Source organism: Hypoxylon fragiforme (assembly GCF_022984875.1).
Source record: "Hypoxylon fragiforme strain CBS 206.31 chromosome Unknown GGS25scaffold_4, whole genome shotgun sequence".
NCBI classification, from domain to species: domain Eukaryota; kingdom Fungi; phylum Ascomycota; class Sordariomycetes; order Xylariales; family Hypoxylaceae; genus Hypoxylon; species Hypoxylon fragiforme.
Genome location: NW_026054759.1, coordinates 2,005,712 through 2,022,460, shown reverse-complemented (window position 1 = coordinate 2,022,460; position 16,749 = coordinate 2,005,712). Strand labels below are relative to the sequence as shown.

Genomic DNA, 16,749 nt, shown 5'->3' with positions numbered 1-16,749 from the left:
CTAATCTGAATTGGCAGACTGCGTGCTTCACAATTCTGGATGTGTGTTATTATGCACAACCGCTGCGAGATGAAATTGGAAACGTGGGTTGGCCAGCTTTTGATAGGTCTGGTGGAAAACTCTTCCCACTGATGGATAGTTCTACTAAGGAATCAGCCCGACTGGAACCTATTGAATGCAGTTAGTCTCACTTCCCTGGAGGCTCTGATAGCGGCACAAAGAACATATCACTAATGAAATGGAGAAGTAGTGAGCATTCGGAGAAAAGCGCTGAAGCCATTCAGCTTCGCAGATGGCACAACAGTCCAACCCGTGCGCTCCTCTCGCCAGCATGAGCCTCGACCCAAATAACTACAAGCGTCCTGACGAGTTTCACGGCTTCCGTTTTATTCATACCAGCGACCTTGCACAGTCTCTTTCCAAGAGTCAATCACACAGCTTCCAGGTACCCGAGGGTGAACGGCCTTCGGAGTTCACTGACCTATCAGGTGTACCACTTTGGGGTGTCGGAAAGCTTTCATGGTGAGTTTTCATTCCCAGATGCGTTTAGCGTCTATATACCTATCTAACTAGATTTTACCAAGTGCGGGCAGGCATTATGCATCAGCCGTTATCAAGACGACAGTCGCATTGTTTCTCACGAATTGGGATATGCAGCTCGTAGCACCCAACGCCAGACAACACTTCACCTGGCGTAGTTGGATCTACCCATACGCGGACACCAAGGTGATTCTGCGACTGAGAAGTCAAACGGGTGAGGGCTTTTAGAAGCCGATGTTTGATTAAGGCCAATTCTACGAATGTTATTGTGGCGCATGCGGTTTATAGGTCAGACCTGTCACCTGTATCTGGCCCCCGCCCGCTACGCATTCTCATAGTCTCTCTTCATAGCACGTCAGTATACATATAAGTCTCAAGTCGTGAGAGCTAGCTACGTCCTAGGCACACAAACTCTAGAAGTATGATCAAGAGTTGGCCGCTTCACGGACTCTCGTGGTGTTATCGCCGCTACCTTCGCAATGACTTGAATCCTTTCATAGTGAATATCGTGAAAAGTAAGACTTGGCGTGCTTGATACGTCCAGACTCTCCGTACGGAGAAATGAACCAGCTAGCCTAGCTCGTCATATTGGCTTCCCCTTGGTAACAGGCCATCGGTGGCCAGCCCAGGGTCGTAACCAGTAACACGAGAAGTACGATGGCAGAAGGAGAAGGGCTATGAGCGCAGAAGGCCCGAAATGCTAACCGGAGTGATACGAGTAAATGATCCGAGTACTTCGAGGCCCCATTTCAAAGAAAACGGCCATTCAGCCCATATGGTTGTTGCCATATGTTCGATATTGCTAACCTAAGAAGCTCTCAAGATTCGAGTGTAATAATCATTACCTAGGGGCGACAACCTACCTAGATAGCCAAAAGCAGCAGGTCGTATCCGTCCTCGACTAGAAGACGGGTCTTATTCGAACCACACACTCGAATGCATACCTAGGTAGTCATGTTGATACGTGATAAGTTTCTTGGCTTCAACATATTAAGTGCCCCTTATATAGGTAGGCTACCTGAGATGGTCGACCAAGCTCGTCTTGAGACTTGGACCAGAGGGTACCTAATATTCTATCGTAGAATGTGACTATAACGTCGGGCTGGGTTGAAAGGCATGGGGCGTGGTCATTGAGAAGCAAGGATACTATGAGAACATACAATAGCTGAGTCAGGTATTGAATTAATTGAGAGAAGAAATGTTCTATACAAACGGAAAAGGTGTAAAATACGCATTATTTCATCCGCACTAGGCACTGCTCAGTATGGTAACAAAGGTCCACGTGACTATATTCATGCAAATACATACCTCCAGGGCTACTTGGGTACCTAGGAAGTTATTATGAGCTCATTATTATACGGGGCTTTGGCACCATAGGGAGCAATATAAGGTATAAGTATGCATTGTCTAGTGGACGCTGGCGGTCGTGGGCGGCAGCTACGCTAATAGAAGGCGCCTATGGGTTTGTTCCTTCCTTACACGGAGGTGGTAAGGGGCTCAAAGAAGTATTCGCCCTAAGGAACCCGGTCTCCACCACACCGCCGGCCGGCCAAAGGGGAGAGTACGCCCAGTATCTATGTGCGTAAATAAGGTTCTTGAATGGCAAGTACCCATTTTAGTCCCGTAACGTGCCCGCCCATTGAACGTACCTTCCTTGAAGAAGGCCGTACGATTTTGTTCCTCAGGTAGCTATTTCGATCTTTCAATGTCCCTGCTCCACTGTGTGCGGCTCGCCGTCTACTATAAATTAAATTAAATTTGCCACTTCATTATTCCCTCTTTTCCTTCTTCCACCATCACACGCAAGTTGCAAATCACCCCAGTGCGAAAGCACCACAGTGCTTGCTGAGTGATTTTCGTGCGTGTACAAGTCAACGCTCATTCAACCTCAACTTGTAACATATAATAACACGATAAACTGTCAAGTTCTCTTGTCAATTACCTTACCATCAACCTACATTACTTACTACGCCGCCTTGTCTTTGAACTTTCTAAAGACACCAATCACACCATCTCGTTTAGCTCACCCTGTTCTTTGTTCCATGAGGTAAGAGTGACAACTATCAATATCTTTTTCAGTTCGTTGCTTACAAAGCTTTAGAAATATTACGACAAAGTTCCATTGCCAGCTTTCAAAATGCCTGTTTCCCTCGAGCAAGCTATGACGTGGGAGCACCTCACGCCCACATCTGATTCGATCACTACTCGCTTCATTATGCAACGATGCAGGCCTTGGGAGAAAGTCTTACGCGAATACTGGCTTCGACAAGCCCACCCGATTATCATCGAAGTTGAGGACTTTGAGGACGATGAGCTGAAGGCTCGTCGAAAGCAGAGAATGGGTACAGAGTTCTGGGGCTTCTCAAATCTTCCCATTGAACTCCGGGAGAAAATTTACAAGATCCTTCTGGTGAAACGCCCTGTCTGTCTCCCCAACTACAGTGGAGGGGACGAAGACTTCAATATCCGCAAGCTACTGTACATGAAGCACAAGCATCTTAATGTGAGAAGTTTGGCGCTCAAGCACTATGAGTTCCCGCGATACAGGGGGGTTCCGAAGGACTGGGGCGTCGCCAAAACCAGAGTGCCGCCGAACGCACTCCTCTGCGCCGTCAGCAAGCAGATTCAGCGGGAGGCCAGTCACATCTACTTCGGCCGCAACCGATTTGTCTTCCCGAGCGGTATCTGCAACATCCCTGCCGTGGTTGAGGAGTCAGCCGAGAAACGAGTCGCGCTAACCGGCAACACCTTCCTCGCTCTCCGAGACGTGAGCTTCGGCTTCAGCCGCCACGAGTTCTGGGATCGCACCTACAACAACCCTGCCAACGTCGTCTTCTACACAGTCTCGGACTCGCACGTCTCATCCGACGTGGACGCCCCGCTCCGGAACATGGACTTCAAGTACCGGATGCTCTCCATGTACGGCACTACCTGGCTGAAGCTCGTGTACGACCCGCCCTTGGTGCAGTGGTTCAACGAGTCGCACGCGCAGCAGATCAAGATCCTGAAGGAGGCATTCACCGCGCTCGTGGCCAGGTTCAAGAGCATGGAGCTCCGCCGCCTAGAGCTCAACTTCGAGGACTGCGAGTGCCCCCACGGCTGCTGCCGGCTCGTCGACTTCGTGCTCCACACCATCGCCACCCACGGAAAGTGGCGCGAGCATCCGCCGCGAATGATCGATGTCACGGGCTGGAAGGACGACTACGAGAAGACTCGCATCGTCGCTGGGCTCCAGGGACTCTCGACGAAGGAGGACCAGGTCAAGATCAGGGTCTGGGAGGTAACGGAGAAACTGAAGAAGAAGTTGGCAGAGAAGGCGCTGGCAGAGAAGGCTGCTAGAAATGCGTGAGGAGATAGATGTCCTTCGCAGGGTGAGATGAAATTAATGGCAGGATTCATAGCATGGGCGTTCTGGAAGGGGACTTCTTCATTCGTACTCGGTGTTTAGTTCTACATCTGTGGTTCTATGTGCTGGACGATCTGTTTCCTACACAATCAATGATTGAGTAGGTTAGGTAGTAAGCACGATGGTTTTCCCTAGCTTGGCTAGGAAATCCGAAACCGTGATTCTACAGATCAAAATGGGTTCAAGGTTGAATTCGCAATGGGGCATGGCACGTGGGTTAAGCAATACGATGCTAGGGTATGAATAATAGAGCACAAAGGTGCTCAGTGTCAACAGACTGCATTGATTAATACATGTCGACTTCCAGTGATTCTTTGATGTTGGTGATGAATAAGGGTGCACGTGACGTTTTATCACATCCCTTTGCCTTTAAGTGGAATGATATTAGTCATGCCACTACACGTGTAGTTTCGGAAGGATTGCATCACGTGACTTCGCGATTCTTTACTACTTAACTGGCCGCGTAGCTACCTACCTAACCTTGGAAACGTTATCCCTTCCAGCTTAACCAAGATTGTTAACTCGATTTCAAACCCGTTTTAACCATGATCCATGATGTCCTTGTCCGACTTCAGTTTTTGCTTGCGTCCTAATATGGATCTCCGAATGCCCCCAGATATGGGACTTCGGAATCCTTCGCATATAGAAACGCCTTTGCCTACTAATATAGAACTGCCTTTGCCTGCTAATATCGACATCGTTATGCAAGGCTTTCGCGATATTGCTTGCTCTGAGAACGATAGTTAAGCTGTACTGCTTCGTACTGCCGTTACAGACCTTATAACCGAGAAGATGCCTTCAGAAGTCAGTAAGGCTTGCTCTATGATGGAACTGGCTGATGATGATTGTCGAAATATTCGAGTCACTCTTCGTGCACTGCCTCCCGCCACCGATCTTAGTGTGCCTTCTGCCATCTCGTCTACTAAAAGGCTTGGCTCTCGGTCAGACGGGGATACGGCTGATGTCTCAGATACAACTATACCGTCAACCCTTAGCGTGATTAAGGCATTCTATAAGGATAGATTCTCCGACGACCTATTACACCGTCTTAGCTCCGATAGAAACCCTAAGTGTTATTTTCTTTCGAGACGACCAGCGCGGAACTTACCTCGACAAAATGAACCTAAGGGGAAGAACGCGACCAAAGAGTTTCAAGACAAGAAATGTACAAACCTCATCGCTGTATTGCTTCAGGTAGCTGGCATAAGGCGAAACCGCAACGACGGGTGCGACAGGTGTAAAGCGGGGAGGGGTTTCTGGGACCTCTGTGTGGTAGCACTCCCAGAATTTGGTGACTTCTCGTCAAGCTGTGCTAATTGCCACTACAACGGCAGGGGGATATATTGCTCTTTCGTGAAAAGTAAGCCACGAATTGATCATGAACTGTGTAGCTAGCATCTAACCTATGCATTCTTAGAAAAGAACGTAGAGTCAACGGATGACCCGCTATTAGATGGGACTGCGATGCCGCCATCGGCGCCGCCTGAGCCGGGTGTTCCGGATTACGTTTTTAAGGCTACACTAGACGTTCTCGCCTCGAAACAGATGGCGGAACTTATAAATGGGGAGACTTTTCGCCAGCAACTTCACAATATACGAGGATATCCCCTAATGTCTGCTATAATAGAAATTCCTATACCCGCCCTCGAACTCCGCGAAATTACCAAAAGAATAGTCGACAATTACCTACAGACCCAATCCGCAGCGGGATTTGGGCGCAGTATGCCAAACGCGGCAAGTTTACTCACCATAGCACTCCTAAGGGAGATGAGCGCATCCCACGACCCGCTTGACCAGTTTGCTAGCACTTCCTCGCCCGCCCAGGTAGTGGACACGTCCTCACCTGCCCGGGCGATTAACGTGTCCTTGCCTGCCCGGTTTGTCAAACCGTCCCCGCTTTCCCAGGTAGTTAAGGCGTCCTCGCTTGCATAGTTGGTTGACACGCCCTCGTCGGGGGTAACAGTCTTGATAGGGGACATGAGGCACTGATCGGTGACGGCCCAGTTAGCATTGTTCGGGACAATCTCCCCCACTCCCTCAGCGGTAGTGGCTTTCTGTTTGATCTGCTGGGCGAGACTCTCGCTCTCCAACATCTCCCTCTCTCTCGAACATCAAGCACAGACTCGCCGTCCTCGTTGTTCCCAGTACTCGGGTTTACCGTTAACTCGTCAAACAAAAGTGCTTGATTAAAGCACAAGCTTGCTGTCGGCCGCCGGACCCCAGGTAGTGTGGCCACCGCAGCGAAAGGTGATATTGCCGGCCAATATTTTTTAATGAGCTCAGAAACCTCTTGCCTTGCTTTGGGTTGGACGATGCAAAGTCGGGCTCATCTGAGCTGGCAGGGACTAATATCCAGCCTCGCGTTCCTCATGTGTTGTTGTCCCAGGACGATGAACATTAAGGCCACCAGCCTCTAGGATTTCACACTACCTATCCGTGATTGAGTCGAAGGAAAGTTAGTCTCGTACGTACACCTTTGGCACACATATCTCACTGCGACGCTTTCAGGGTCCGACGCTTGAGGGGAAGCCATGATGACCGAAGAGGTTAGTAGCAAATACTTAAGAGCGAGCATATTGAAGCGACGATTTTATGGCGGGTAATATAGAAACAGCTCTGATGGTCCGAAATAAATTGAAGAATAGCATTCCTAGGTAGGTATTCAGATGTAAACGGTATGTCATGCACGTGGCAAGAGTTGTAATCTTGCTGCAGATATTGGATATTGTGGCTAAGGAGGGCGCGGGGAAGTGCGGTATGGTTAGGTAAAAGCGTTGCAGATGACACTCATTCAAGTTCTATTAATGGAGTATGGGTAGGTATCTACTAGGTAATCACGTAATGGCTGTTGATGCACAGCTGTAGTTTGACGGAGTACTAGTGGAAGAGAAAGGGGCTAACAAATCCAATGAGATTTTGTCAAGCACGCCCTTGGCAGCTCAGGTACTCGCTATCATTAGTTCGACACACTCGTCGAATCCGAGCACCATGGCGACGATCCTAAGCATCCAAATCATCAAACCGAGGAGACTATTTGGCAGATGAGAACGACTACTGTCATTTGAATGATTTGATAGTTCCAGCGACGGCTTGGCGTAGCACCCCTTGCAATTGGAACCAAAAATGGCATTATGTTCAGAGACTCCATACATATAACTAGGGTTTTTATTACACAGTAGTATTTAACTATAATTAAACAGATACCTATCGCGTATAATTAATATCTTCGTTAGTGTTCTATGCTCAAGTAAGGGATCATAGGGGGCAACACAGCACAGAAGTGAGTTATTACCACTCGGTCTAGACGTTTGAAACTAGAATGCACTACGTGTGCTACTCATTAAACTTAGTGGTATGAATGCTATACTTGAAGTCGCTGGTAGTTGATGACGTTGGATTATTTGAACCACGACCTCTAGTTTCAACCGATGAGGTTAAATTTAACAAGTTGTTGATCGACAAAACTTGGAAGATGTATATTAGATAATCAAATAATGTAGCAGCATTCTTTAGTAGGCATGTAGATTAGTAGGCAACCATAGGCTACAGTTCAAAGCACCAGGTGGGTATACATATATGGACAAACCAGACGCTGTGTCACGTGACATACCTTGACGCATACAACCTTCTGCACGTCAGCGTCCAACCACACAGCCACACATGGCCGGCAAAACCATGAATGCGTCATATAAGAAAGGTTTGTTCGCTCAATTATGAGCTAATGATTGATCAAACGAAGATCCAGTTTTGCAACTACACGTAGTGTGGTAAAAGGTTCAAAGGAAAATACAGGTACCTTAGGGTGGCGGGCAAGATAACCCATGTCTTAAACGAGGCTATAAATGGTGAAGGGATAAACATACTCGAAAACCCCAGTATCGAGTATCCGCTCTCAACTTTCGAGTAGCCTCCTCGAAACCTGAGGCATCGAATAGTTCGTTCTCTAGACCATGCCAGTCTTAAATTGAATCTTTGTGCCAGACCAGAGAAAAGAAATTCTTCCTCCTCATGCTTCACTCTTTATTATTTTCTCCAGTTCTATATCCTACACCAACACGGATTTTTGTGGCATTTTCTCAACGAATCTGCCACCAATACAAGAGGGCCTGATAGATTCTGACAAGTAAGAGTCTCACTCACTTGAATCCGTTTGGGCAGACAACTCAGATGCTACTACCCGTCAGGTAAGCAAACAACCAACCTCAATCCCCTAAAAGCTCGCCTTCGAACGAATGTAGGTGAAAGTAGGTCTGCAGCGCAACAACTTCCGACTCTACGGTTCAAACCTAGGGTGTTGGTGTGTCAAACGTGAGAGTTACTTGATGATCAGTCATTTAACCTTACCTGTTGGTGTAGTATTAAAGTCTGGATACCTTCAAATATCCTTGAAGCTGCTAATCACCAGCCCCTCTCAATCGTTAGCCAACTTTCACTAGTACCCTGACCTAGTAGCCTAGCTAAGTCCCTGAACTAATGAACAAATTTCCCACAGCCGCGCCCTTCCGCTCTGCAATACGCGACCTATTTCGTCAACCCAGAGCTACAGCCATGACGAGGTTCTCTAAGCTACTCCCGTTCGTGGAGAGCCAGAACGAAAATGGGCTGTCAAATTCCCATCTTTTGCAAGAAGCCGACATGTTGGCGAATGCGCCTATCTTTACCGGGGCCACTTATAATTTCGTCCACTCGAAAATGAGACCTGATCCATCTGCTTCGTCTACTCTTAATGACCATTCTGTGGAAAAATCTGAGGCAGGCTCAGTAATCGACGATGATGGCCTTAGCCTCATTCCGCAATACGGACTTGTTGGAACGCGACAGGACGAAGACCACATTGGTGAGCCGGCCGAAGACCGCCTCGTATTGGCAAATATGAACACGCCATGGTCCGCTTTCATCTGTGGCTCTCAGGGCTCCGGAAAGAGCCACACAATCTCCTGTCTTCTGGAGAACGCACTCGTTCCAGACAACCCATCTGGCGAGCTCCCGCACCCTTTGGCGGGACTGGTCATGCACTATGACAAATTCACCAACTACAACAGCACGCAAATCTGCGAAGCGGCGTATATATGCTCCTCCGGAATCCCGGTCACGGTGCTCGTGTCTCCATCGAATATCTGGGCGATGAAGCGCTTGTACAGCACGCTCCCTGGCTTGAGTGCGGGGGCGCCGAAACCCAAGATCCTTCCGTTATACCTGAAGGAAACCCAGCTTAACATATCGAGAATCCTCAAGCTAATGGCCATTGACCCCGCAGCAAATGAGACCCCGCTTTACATGGATGTAGTGATGAATATAGCTCGTGATATGGCGATGGAGGGGCCGGGGTTCACGTATACGGAGTTCCGCCGACGTATCAGCCTAGTCAAGTGGTTGCCGGGCCAGGCCACGCCTCTGAACATGCGCCTGCAGCTCCTTGATAGCATCATCGAGCCGTCGATGGTAACATTGAAGAACAAGCCGGCGAGTTCCAAGGAGAACATTTGGTCGTTCGAGCCAGGATCGTTGACCATAATCGACTTGAGCGACCCGTTTTTCAGCTCCGCCGACGCTTGCACGCTCTTCTCCATCTGTCTCTCGATCTTTCTCGAAGATAGGAACCAATGTGGACGTGTCGTGGTGCTTGATGAGGCCCACAAGGTTGGTAAAACTGATAATTATGTGAAGAGGAAATCGCTAACGTGATTTCCCAGTTCTTGCTCCAGTCCGGGGAAGCCAGGATCCTCACGGAGGACTTACTCTCCATTATGAGAGAGCAGCGACACACCGGCACCCGGGTATTTGTGGCCACCCAGGAACCCACGCTTGCGCCCGAGCTGATCGATCTGGCAAACGTCACCTTTGTGCACCGCTTCCTCTCGCCCAACTGGTACGCCATGCTTCAAAAGCACCTTGCCGCGGCTAGCAAGACAGGTACTAGCGGTCTCGAAACCGGGGAGCATTCCTTGTTTGACACGATTGTGGCGCTGCGAACAGGGGAGGCATTGCTGTTCTGTCCTACCGCGCAGATGGATATTGTTCCTATGCTCTGGCAAGGCAAACGCCTGAAGCCTCTGGGAAACTCATACTCCAAGATCAAGATCCGGCAGCGCTTGACCATTGACGGTGGGAAAAGCATCATGGCTGCGGATACTTTGGCGCAACCGGAGGCACCAACTGTGCAGATTGAGGAAGTGCCGATGCATATAGGGGTCAAAGAGGTGAAGAAGGACGAGAAAAACGGCGCGAAGAATACGAGTCCGCAACCTGTAGAACTGAAACCCGAAAGCAATGTGGCAAGCAGCACGTCGAACGGTGCTCAGACCAATGGAACCAACTCTCAGAAAGCACCACCCGTCATCAAAAAGGAGTCCAGTACGGCAAACATGTCAACTACTACTCAAGCAACCTCAACCGCCTCCCAAAAGGCGCCCATCGCCAAAAAGGAGACCACCCCAACGAACAACAAGCCAAATGGCACACAACCAACCCCATCAACCACACCCGCCGTTAAGAATCAGAACCCGACACCAGCCAACAACACACCAAACGGCACTCAACCCACCACAAAGCCAGCCCCAAAGCCAGCCCCAAAACCAACCCCAACCGCGCCCGCACCTCAAAAAGCCCCCGCCCCCGCTCCCGCGCCAGCTCCCCCACCCAACCCCAAAGTCCCCAAAGTCCCCGCGATAGTCGCGCAATTCAAGACACAAGTGCAGAAAAACTTCTCGTCAGGCAGCTGGGCCCCCGGTACTCTCCTACACCCGGCGATCCAAGCGCAGCTGTGCGCCGAGGTAGAGAAGGCGCTGGGTCTCGGGGCCGGGACGCTGAAAGATCGGAGGGACCTCAAGACTTTTTTCGGTAATGAGCTTTCTCACGTTGTTGTAAGTTCTTTTTTTTTATATATATATTTATGTTTAGTTGAAAAAAAAAAAGGTTGATGTCGATGTCGATGATGATGATGATGATAAGGCTAACTAACTAACGTGTGTAAAGCGGAAATTGGGATCAAAGTACGCGGTTAAGAAAAAATGAGCTTGGTGATAAAGTTAATGAATACCTGCCTAGGTATGTATGTAGAGAGGTAAAGGGGACAGGTGTCGTGGCGTTATTGTTTTAGGTCTTGTACCATTCATCGGGTGGTGGAAGAGGGCCATTATACCCCCCCTTTTCGGGTTGTGTATCATGACGTATATAAACAGGCCAATGCAGTACATAGAAATTGAGCTCATAACGTGAGCACAGCCAAAAGAAACAACGACGGTGTAAAATACTAGTATTAGTAGAAGTACCATAACACTCTAGTGTTCTAGGTGATGTTGTTTATGGAACAAGCACAACTCAACCGGCGATGAAGTAACAATTTCGAACCCTGAAACCTGAGGTCCCCACCACAAAAACCTTCCATAACCGATAGGTACCATAAAAGCGTCGTATGCCGATCTTATAACTCATCTCCATTCAGAAAGGCTGGCATCCTCCCCCCTAGGGAAAAGACTTCCTCGTCACACCAACATCGTCCCAAGCCTTCCTCACAATGGTGGCACCACTGTCTCCGAAGAGCTCCTCCGCTTTGTCAACCGTGACATCGGCAAACTGGACAAAGGTGCACTTGGCAGGAATCTGACCGCTCTTCATAGTTTCCCACCAGATCTTGCCTGCTTTCTCCCATCTGATCGGATACTTGGTCAGTCACAATGTCATCTGAGGTGATATATCGTTGAAAAGATGTCGGGAAAGACCTGGCAATTAATAAATGAAGGATTGAAGACTTACGAGTAACCGCCAAAGGCAACAGAGGCATTGTAGAATGCTTTGTTGGGTATACCGGAGTAGAGGTGCACACCTCCATTATCGTCTTGGGTCATTTTGTAGTCCTTGAAATGAGCAGGTTGAGGATCTTTGCCCTATTCACAAAAATATATCAGTATGTTTATTACTTCATCCCCGGGGTTAGAGATGGGATGGCATCACTCCATGATACTTACAAAACGGGGATCGTCGTAGGCAGTTCCCGGTGCCTTCATGCTGCGCAAGGCGACACCCTTCACACCGGGCATGAGGCAGTTCTCGCCAATCAGCCAGTCAGCATTATCCGCGGTTTCATTCTCGACTCTCTGCTTGATCATAATGCCGAAAGCATCCGACACATGCTCGTTGAGAGCACCGCTTTGGCCGTTGTAATCAAGTGGGGAGGTGTGCTCAGTAACAGCGTGCTAAATAGGGGTCAGCACCACACCTAGAAGTCATAAGGGGCATAGGTCTCTCACAGTAAGTTCATGACCGATAACATCCACACAGCCGGTGAAGTTGGTCAAGAAGGTGTGTCCGTCGCCGTACACCATCTGGGCGATCTCAGGGTCCCAGAAGGCGTTTTCGTAGTTCTTGCCAAAGTGCACTGAGCTGACCACATGCATATTCTTGTTGTCGATGGACTTCCAGTTGAAAATATCGGCATAGAAGGACAAGACGTGACCAGCGTTGTCGTAGGCCTCGTTGACGGACTCGTCCTTAGTAGCCGCCTGACCCTCGACACGAACTAGCTTTCCAGGGAGATTGGCTTCCTTTTCATCGTTCTGGGCATCATATACCGCACGATACGTCTTTTCAGTAGTCTCCGAGGATTTATCCGTAGCCTCTAGAGTCTTCTGGTCGGACGATTCGTCGCGCAGACCCTGGGCTTGTTGGTACTTGGCGTGCACATTCCTGATGTGCTCGAGATCACGTTTAGCGCAGTCACGGGTAGTACTGTCTACATCCTGGCAATCGGCAATGTGCTGGAGCATATGATCTGGCACAATGCTGCGGTGTTGGGCGATATTTCCTGCGGCATTGAAGCCGCGGGGAGTGGTAAGGGCCGTGAAGCGCTTCTCTCGTTTGCCGATGCAACTCTTGTGGAGGCTAAGCGCGTTACGGGCAGACTCGCGGATAGGGTCCTCATTGTTGCTACTCTCGGCAATAGCGTTGAGTAGGTAGGGTGGAACCATGTAGCAAACGTTGTGATGATTACGGGTTGCCATTTTGGATGCTTGAAGAAGGTATGGGCGAAGAATAGAAGTATGTTTTGGAAAGGTATTGAATACGGACATATAGGAAGAATAATTACCTAGGTAGAGAAAGAAACTTAAGCAGGTGGGTATTCGGGCACCTTTTATGCTTTGAGGAGGATTAGAAATGCTGGGAGTAGGAGAGTAAACTTGATGAGATATGGCGAAGTTCTGAGAGATACCAATGCTAAGCAAGCCAGGAGTACTTCAGGCGTTTTAGTCAGGGATGTAATACAAGGTCAATATCGCCTCCCCAAAGCTTGTCGAAACTCACGAGGAACAAGGCGCTAATGGTTACTCAAGTACAATACTATATTAAGCCATATGACGGTGATGGCGAACGAAAAAGTCCAATGAGCTTGCCGGTATTGTCGTAAGATCTAGGGTCTAGCAACTATACGTACGATGGGCATGAAGGCAAGTGCGTCATATGAGGCTCATGAAGATACGGCTCTTGATACCGACATAGTAAAGGATGCCTCGTGGACGGCCACTCAGGAGTATGTAAGGTCGGCATGTCTCTGTTTTCGGAGCCAAGACCGCAATACTGGGGTAGGTATGCTCGAATCAAGCATACGTAGTTGCGGACTACTACTACTGATGCCCTGCTATCAATCAACCATGAAGATGATACGAGTTTAAGCTAGTACGGGGCGAGTATGAAAGCGGGAAACTCCCATGTGTGTGACGCTATGATGAAGAATTACTGCACCTGCCTTTATGCAAATGAAGTCAGTAGTCTATGGTAGGTGTGGAGGCTGTAGCCGCTTCATTCGTAATAGACTAAATGCGGAAAGCCCCTTGCCTATAACATGATATATCTCCGCTTCAGTACCTATGTAGGTGTGCATTGCCACGATGTGTACCTATGCACTAGCCGTGCGGCAAATGGTGAACCCCATCATGTTTCACGGCGGCGAGCATGGCTCTAGGTCATCGAGATAACGTAGTAGATGAGGTTAGCGGAGATACAACGCAAGCTGGAGAGGCTGAGTGATCTGATTTGTATAACGACAGGGTCCCCTGAATAAGAACACATGTGCCCATATACACGTGTAATAGTAGTAGTTACATAGTAGGGACTCCTGGACATGAATGTTGCTTGGTTCAAGATAGGAGTAGAGTAGGAGAGTAGGATGGAAGGCAAGTCAGAGGATGTGAGGTCAGAATGTGACCTCAATGCCTCGTTAGGTGTTTCTGAGGATAAGAAACCAGGCAGGAACAGTCAAGAACTGGGAAGACTCCTGACTAGTGACAGGATAATCCCCTGTAATCACACTAGCTTCTAAGCAGGAAAGCGCTGTAAGACGCTGTAATAATTGGGTCCAGTGGGGGTAAATCCCAACTTGGTCTAGCACTAACTAACATCAATACACCTGGACATGGATATTTCAACTAGACACTTAGGTACTAGATCAAGCGTCAATGATACAATGAGTTGAGACATGCCTATAATAGAGCATATAATAGAGCATATTAAGATGCTGTTTATCATATAGAAAAGCAAGACTGCTCATCCGGCGTTACGTAGGTAGGTGTTGAGGGCGTGCCCAGTTAACGGAGCTCACCTTAACGCAACTACATCCGCCCCCCTTTACTGATTTACTAGTTAAGTATATATGTATATGGAAATGGAAAATGTTGACATAGCTGACGACAGAAAAGCTAATATATCCAAACACCAATTCCCAGGAATTCGACAAGTCAATTATTGTATACCTAGTACCGTGTGTTTACTGCGAGTTATGAATGAGTGTCGCGCGTGGCTCTCTCGACATACCTTGCGTATCAAGAGATTGTGTCAGATGATCTCCAGCGTAACAGAGACACGAACATGGTCAGGTGTGGCTCAAAGATATATCTAGCAACGTTGATAGCCATCACGTTTCTTTTCTGAAATTGCCAAATCCGCTTTCAGTATAGTTTGTTCGAAGGTAACCTCGGAATTTCAGTTAGTCGCCTGTACGATCAAGCCCAGCATCTCGCCTTTTATATTACTCGATATTGAGTAACTCGGTATTATCACTGACGGCGATTGCATGTGGCTCGGAGAGAATACATGCGGCATGAAGTAAAACGTGTATTATCTCCCATATATACCACAGCAGGTCCTCTCATTACGTCGCTCTCTTGCATGCTCTCCTAACGACCACTGACTTCGTATGAATCCTATTTTCATAGATGATAATTACTTCTCAGAAAGAATTACCCCTGAGAAAGTGTGGTGAGCTGAACTGTAATTAGAGTGTCCTCGACGTGGAAAGTACTCAAGTTTAGTTGCCAACCCTGAATCAAATGGAACCCACTCGAATGACTCATCATTTCGAAGGAAACTAGAGAGTAGGTAGCAGTTTCCTCAAATCTACGAGACTAGGAAGACACCTTGGATACCTAGATACCTAGTATGCACAGATGGGATGTCGCGACCACATCCAGGAAGCGCGACTTCTCTTTCGGGGAATACAGGGGCAAAGCCAAAGCGGCAGAAGGTGCAAACTTGAGATCGGAAGGCACATTATTCAGGAGGAAGCAAACAAGAAGCAGGAGCAACCGAGATGAGCGTAGTACAAGCTCCCCTTCTACCACGTTGTACAGTCGCATGCGAATAAATCTATAACTCTGTATTCTTCTCAACACCAGTCCTTATTTGATGCCGGAGTAGCTAGGAACTTATTTCGCCAGCACACACTCTCGTTTCCAATCCTGCCTACCTAACCTTAGGTGGTTAGAAATCTCGAAACAATCGAGAGGCATACTATCGTTGACGCTCCCCTTTCTTTCAACTAGTCTAGACTCGAGAGCAATCCCCTAACAAAAAAAAACAAGATGCGCACCTTCTCCTTCTCCTTCCCCTTCCTCCTCACCTCCTACTCAACCGCCGTCTCCGCCACCGCCTATTTCATCACCGTCTTCGCCCCCGGCACCGAAGTTGACGGAACACTGCTGAACGCCGCCGGCCAAGGGTTTTACGCCGGTACCTCGGGGCCCGCGACCTACTGCCCCCCGAGCGTGAAGTCGTGTCCCCAAGTGGGAGGCACACTCGTATACGCCGGGCTGACTGGCATGGCGGTAAGCACACACCCCTCTACGAAACCACAGCCCACCTACTTCACACCCGCCTAGTAAGCAAGGTATTGATTCGTACCTACGTACCTATCCAGGTCGAAGTCCCGGGCGGCCAAGCAATCTACGTCGCCCCCTCGGGCCAAGTCTCGTACACCGCCGCGCATTCCTCCTCCTCGCCCCCCGGCTCCACCGTCGGCGGCTGGTTCAACAAGACCGTCGTCTCGGACTGCGAGCCCTCGCGCGACGTGCTCGACTACAGTTTCGGCGGCGTAAAAGTGTGCCCCGACGTCGCGGCCTTCATGGCCGGCACGGGCGCCAGCTACCAGCTCTACGTCGGGACGCAGGGCTTCAATCTCACCGATTGCATCGATGCCGTGGGGTTGAGCCTGAAGCCCGCGCCGGCGGATGTGGGGTGTTGGCAGTATATCTGATTCCCCGAAAAAAGAAAATGCATAGCTACCTACTTACTAGAGGACTAGGGAGGGGGTAACTGGGTGCCTACCCGAGTAGGGTTTCTGGACGGATGCATGTAACCTGTCGGGTTCCAGGTCTATTATCCCCAATTGCTTTTGATATTCATCTACGTACTCGCTTTCTGGACGTATGTATAGCTGCAGGATCTACGTTTCCTTTTTTTTTTCTAAAAACCTGGAAGAAAAAACTGAAATGATGGATGTCTGTCTACTTGTAAAGTTTTACTCGCTTGAATTT

The 16,749-nt window shown here is 48.9% G+C and overlaps 7 protein-coding genes across 7 annotated transcripts; 6 read left to right on the top strand and 1 right to left on the bottom strand.

The window, feature by feature from the left end:
* The first annotated feature begins 69 nt into the window (after positions 1-69).
* GGS25DRAFT_236998 (uncharacterized protein) lies at positions 70-1,055 on the top strand. Its single transcript, XM_049257068.1, has 3 exons — positions 70-180; positions 248-522; positions 585-1,055. The coding sequence occupies exons 2-3, from the start codon at positions 293-295 to the stop codon at positions 766-768; spliced, it is 414 nt and encodes a 137-aa protein (XP_049117834.1). The 5' UTR covers positions 70-180; positions 248-292; the 3' UTR covers positions 769-1,055.
* A 1,249-nt stretch (positions 1,056-2,304) lies between these two features.
* GGS25DRAFT_486521 (uncharacterized protein) lies at positions 2,305-4,270 on the top strand. The gene has a single exon (XM_049260640.1). It carries the CDS (start codon positions 2,678-2,680, stop codon positions 3,887-3,889), a length of 1,212 nt encoding a protein of 403 aa, XP_049117833.1. The 5' UTR covers positions 2,305-2,677; the 3' UTR covers positions 3,890-4,270.
* A 145-nt stretch (positions 4,271-4,415) lies between these two features.
* Positions 4,416-5,508, top strand: GGS25DRAFT_236926 (uncharacterized protein). Its single transcript, XM_049257066.1, has 2 exons — positions 4,416-5,306; positions 5,369-5,508. The coding sequence occupies exons 1-2, from the start codon at positions 4,739-4,741 to the stop codon at positions 5,386-5,388; spliced, it is 588 nt and encodes a 195-aa protein (XP_049117832.1). The 5' UTR covers positions 4,416-4,738; the 3' UTR covers positions 5,389-5,508.
* GGS25DRAFT_236935 (uncharacterized protein) lies at positions 5,022-6,246 on the top strand. Its single transcript, XM_049257067.1, has 3 exons — positions 5,022-5,306; positions 5,369-5,823; positions 5,910-6,246. Exons 2-3 carry the CDS (start codon positions 5,411-5,413, stop codon positions 6,130-6,132), a joined length of 636 nt encoding a protein of 211 aa, XP_049117831.1. The 5' UTR covers positions 5,022-5,306; positions 5,369-5,410; the 3' UTR covers positions 6,133-6,246.
* A 2,248-nt stretch (positions 6,247-8,494) lies between these two features.
* Positions 8,495-10,906, top strand: GGS25DRAFT_513967 (uncharacterized protein; the record flags this gene model as incomplete). The annotated part of the gene is made up of 4 exons (XM_049262939.1): positions 8,495-9,586; positions 9,640-10,119; positions 10,447-10,809; positions 10,862-10,906. The coding sequence occupies 4 exons, from the start codon at positions 8,495-8,497 to the stop codon at positions 10,904-10,906; spliced, it is 1,980 nt and encodes a 659-aa protein (XP_049117830.1).
* Positions 10,907-11,410: 504 nt separating this feature from the next.
* Positions 11,411-12,945, bottom strand: GGS25DRAFT_520661 (Metalloprotease; the record flags this gene model as incomplete). Its single annotated transcript, XM_049263916.1, has 4 exons — positions 11,411-11,597; positions 11,702-11,832; positions 11,914-12,141; positions 12,196-12,945. The coding sequence occupies 4 exons, from the start codon at positions 12,943-12,945 to the stop codon at positions 11,411-11,413; spliced, it is 1,296 nt and encodes a 431-aa protein (XP_049117829.1).
* Positions 12,946-15,798: 2,853 nt separating this feature from the next.
* GGS25DRAFT_520660 (uncharacterized protein) lies at positions 15,799-16,469 on the top strand (the record flags this gene model as incomplete). The annotated part of the gene is made up of 2 exons (XM_049263915.1): positions 15,799-16,041; positions 16,134-16,469. 2 exons carry the CDS (start codon positions 15,799-15,801, stop codon positions 16,467-16,469), a joined length of 579 nt encoding a protein of 192 aa, XP_049117828.1.
* Between the last annotated feature and the right edge of the window lie 280 nt (positions 16,470-16,749).

Excerpts from the sequence above, each read along its gene's own strand:
- GGS25DRAFT_236998 (XM_049257068.1), top strand. The coding sequence starts at position 293 with ATGGCACAACAGTCCAACCCGTGCGCTCCTCTCGCCAGCATGAGCCTC. Across the intron at positions 523-584 it reads GGTGTCGGAAAGCTTTCATG|TGCGGGCAGGCATTATGCAT; the intron begins GTGAGTTTTCAT and ends GATTTTACCAAG.
- GGS25DRAFT_486521 (XM_049260640.1), top strand. The coding sequence starts at position 2,678 with ATGCCTGTTTCCCTCGAGCAAGCTATGACGTGGGAGCACCTCACGCCC.
- GGS25DRAFT_236926 (XM_049257066.1), top strand. The coding sequence starts at position 4,739 with ATGCCTTCAGAAGTCAGTAAGGCTTGCTCTATGATGGAACTGGCTGAT. Across the intron at positions 5,307-5,368 it reads ATATTGCTCTTTCGTGAAAA|AACGTAGAGTCAACGGATGA; the intron begins GTAAGCCACGAA and ends TTCTTAGAAAAG.
- GGS25DRAFT_236935 (XM_049257067.1), top strand. The coding sequence starts at position 5,411 with ATGCCGCCATCGGCGCCGCCTGAGCCGGGTGTTCCGGATTACGTTTTT. Across the intron at positions 5,824-5,909 it reads AACGTGTCCTTGCCTGCCCG|TCTTGATAGGGGACATGAGG; the intron begins GTTTGTCAAACC and ends CGGGGGTAACAG.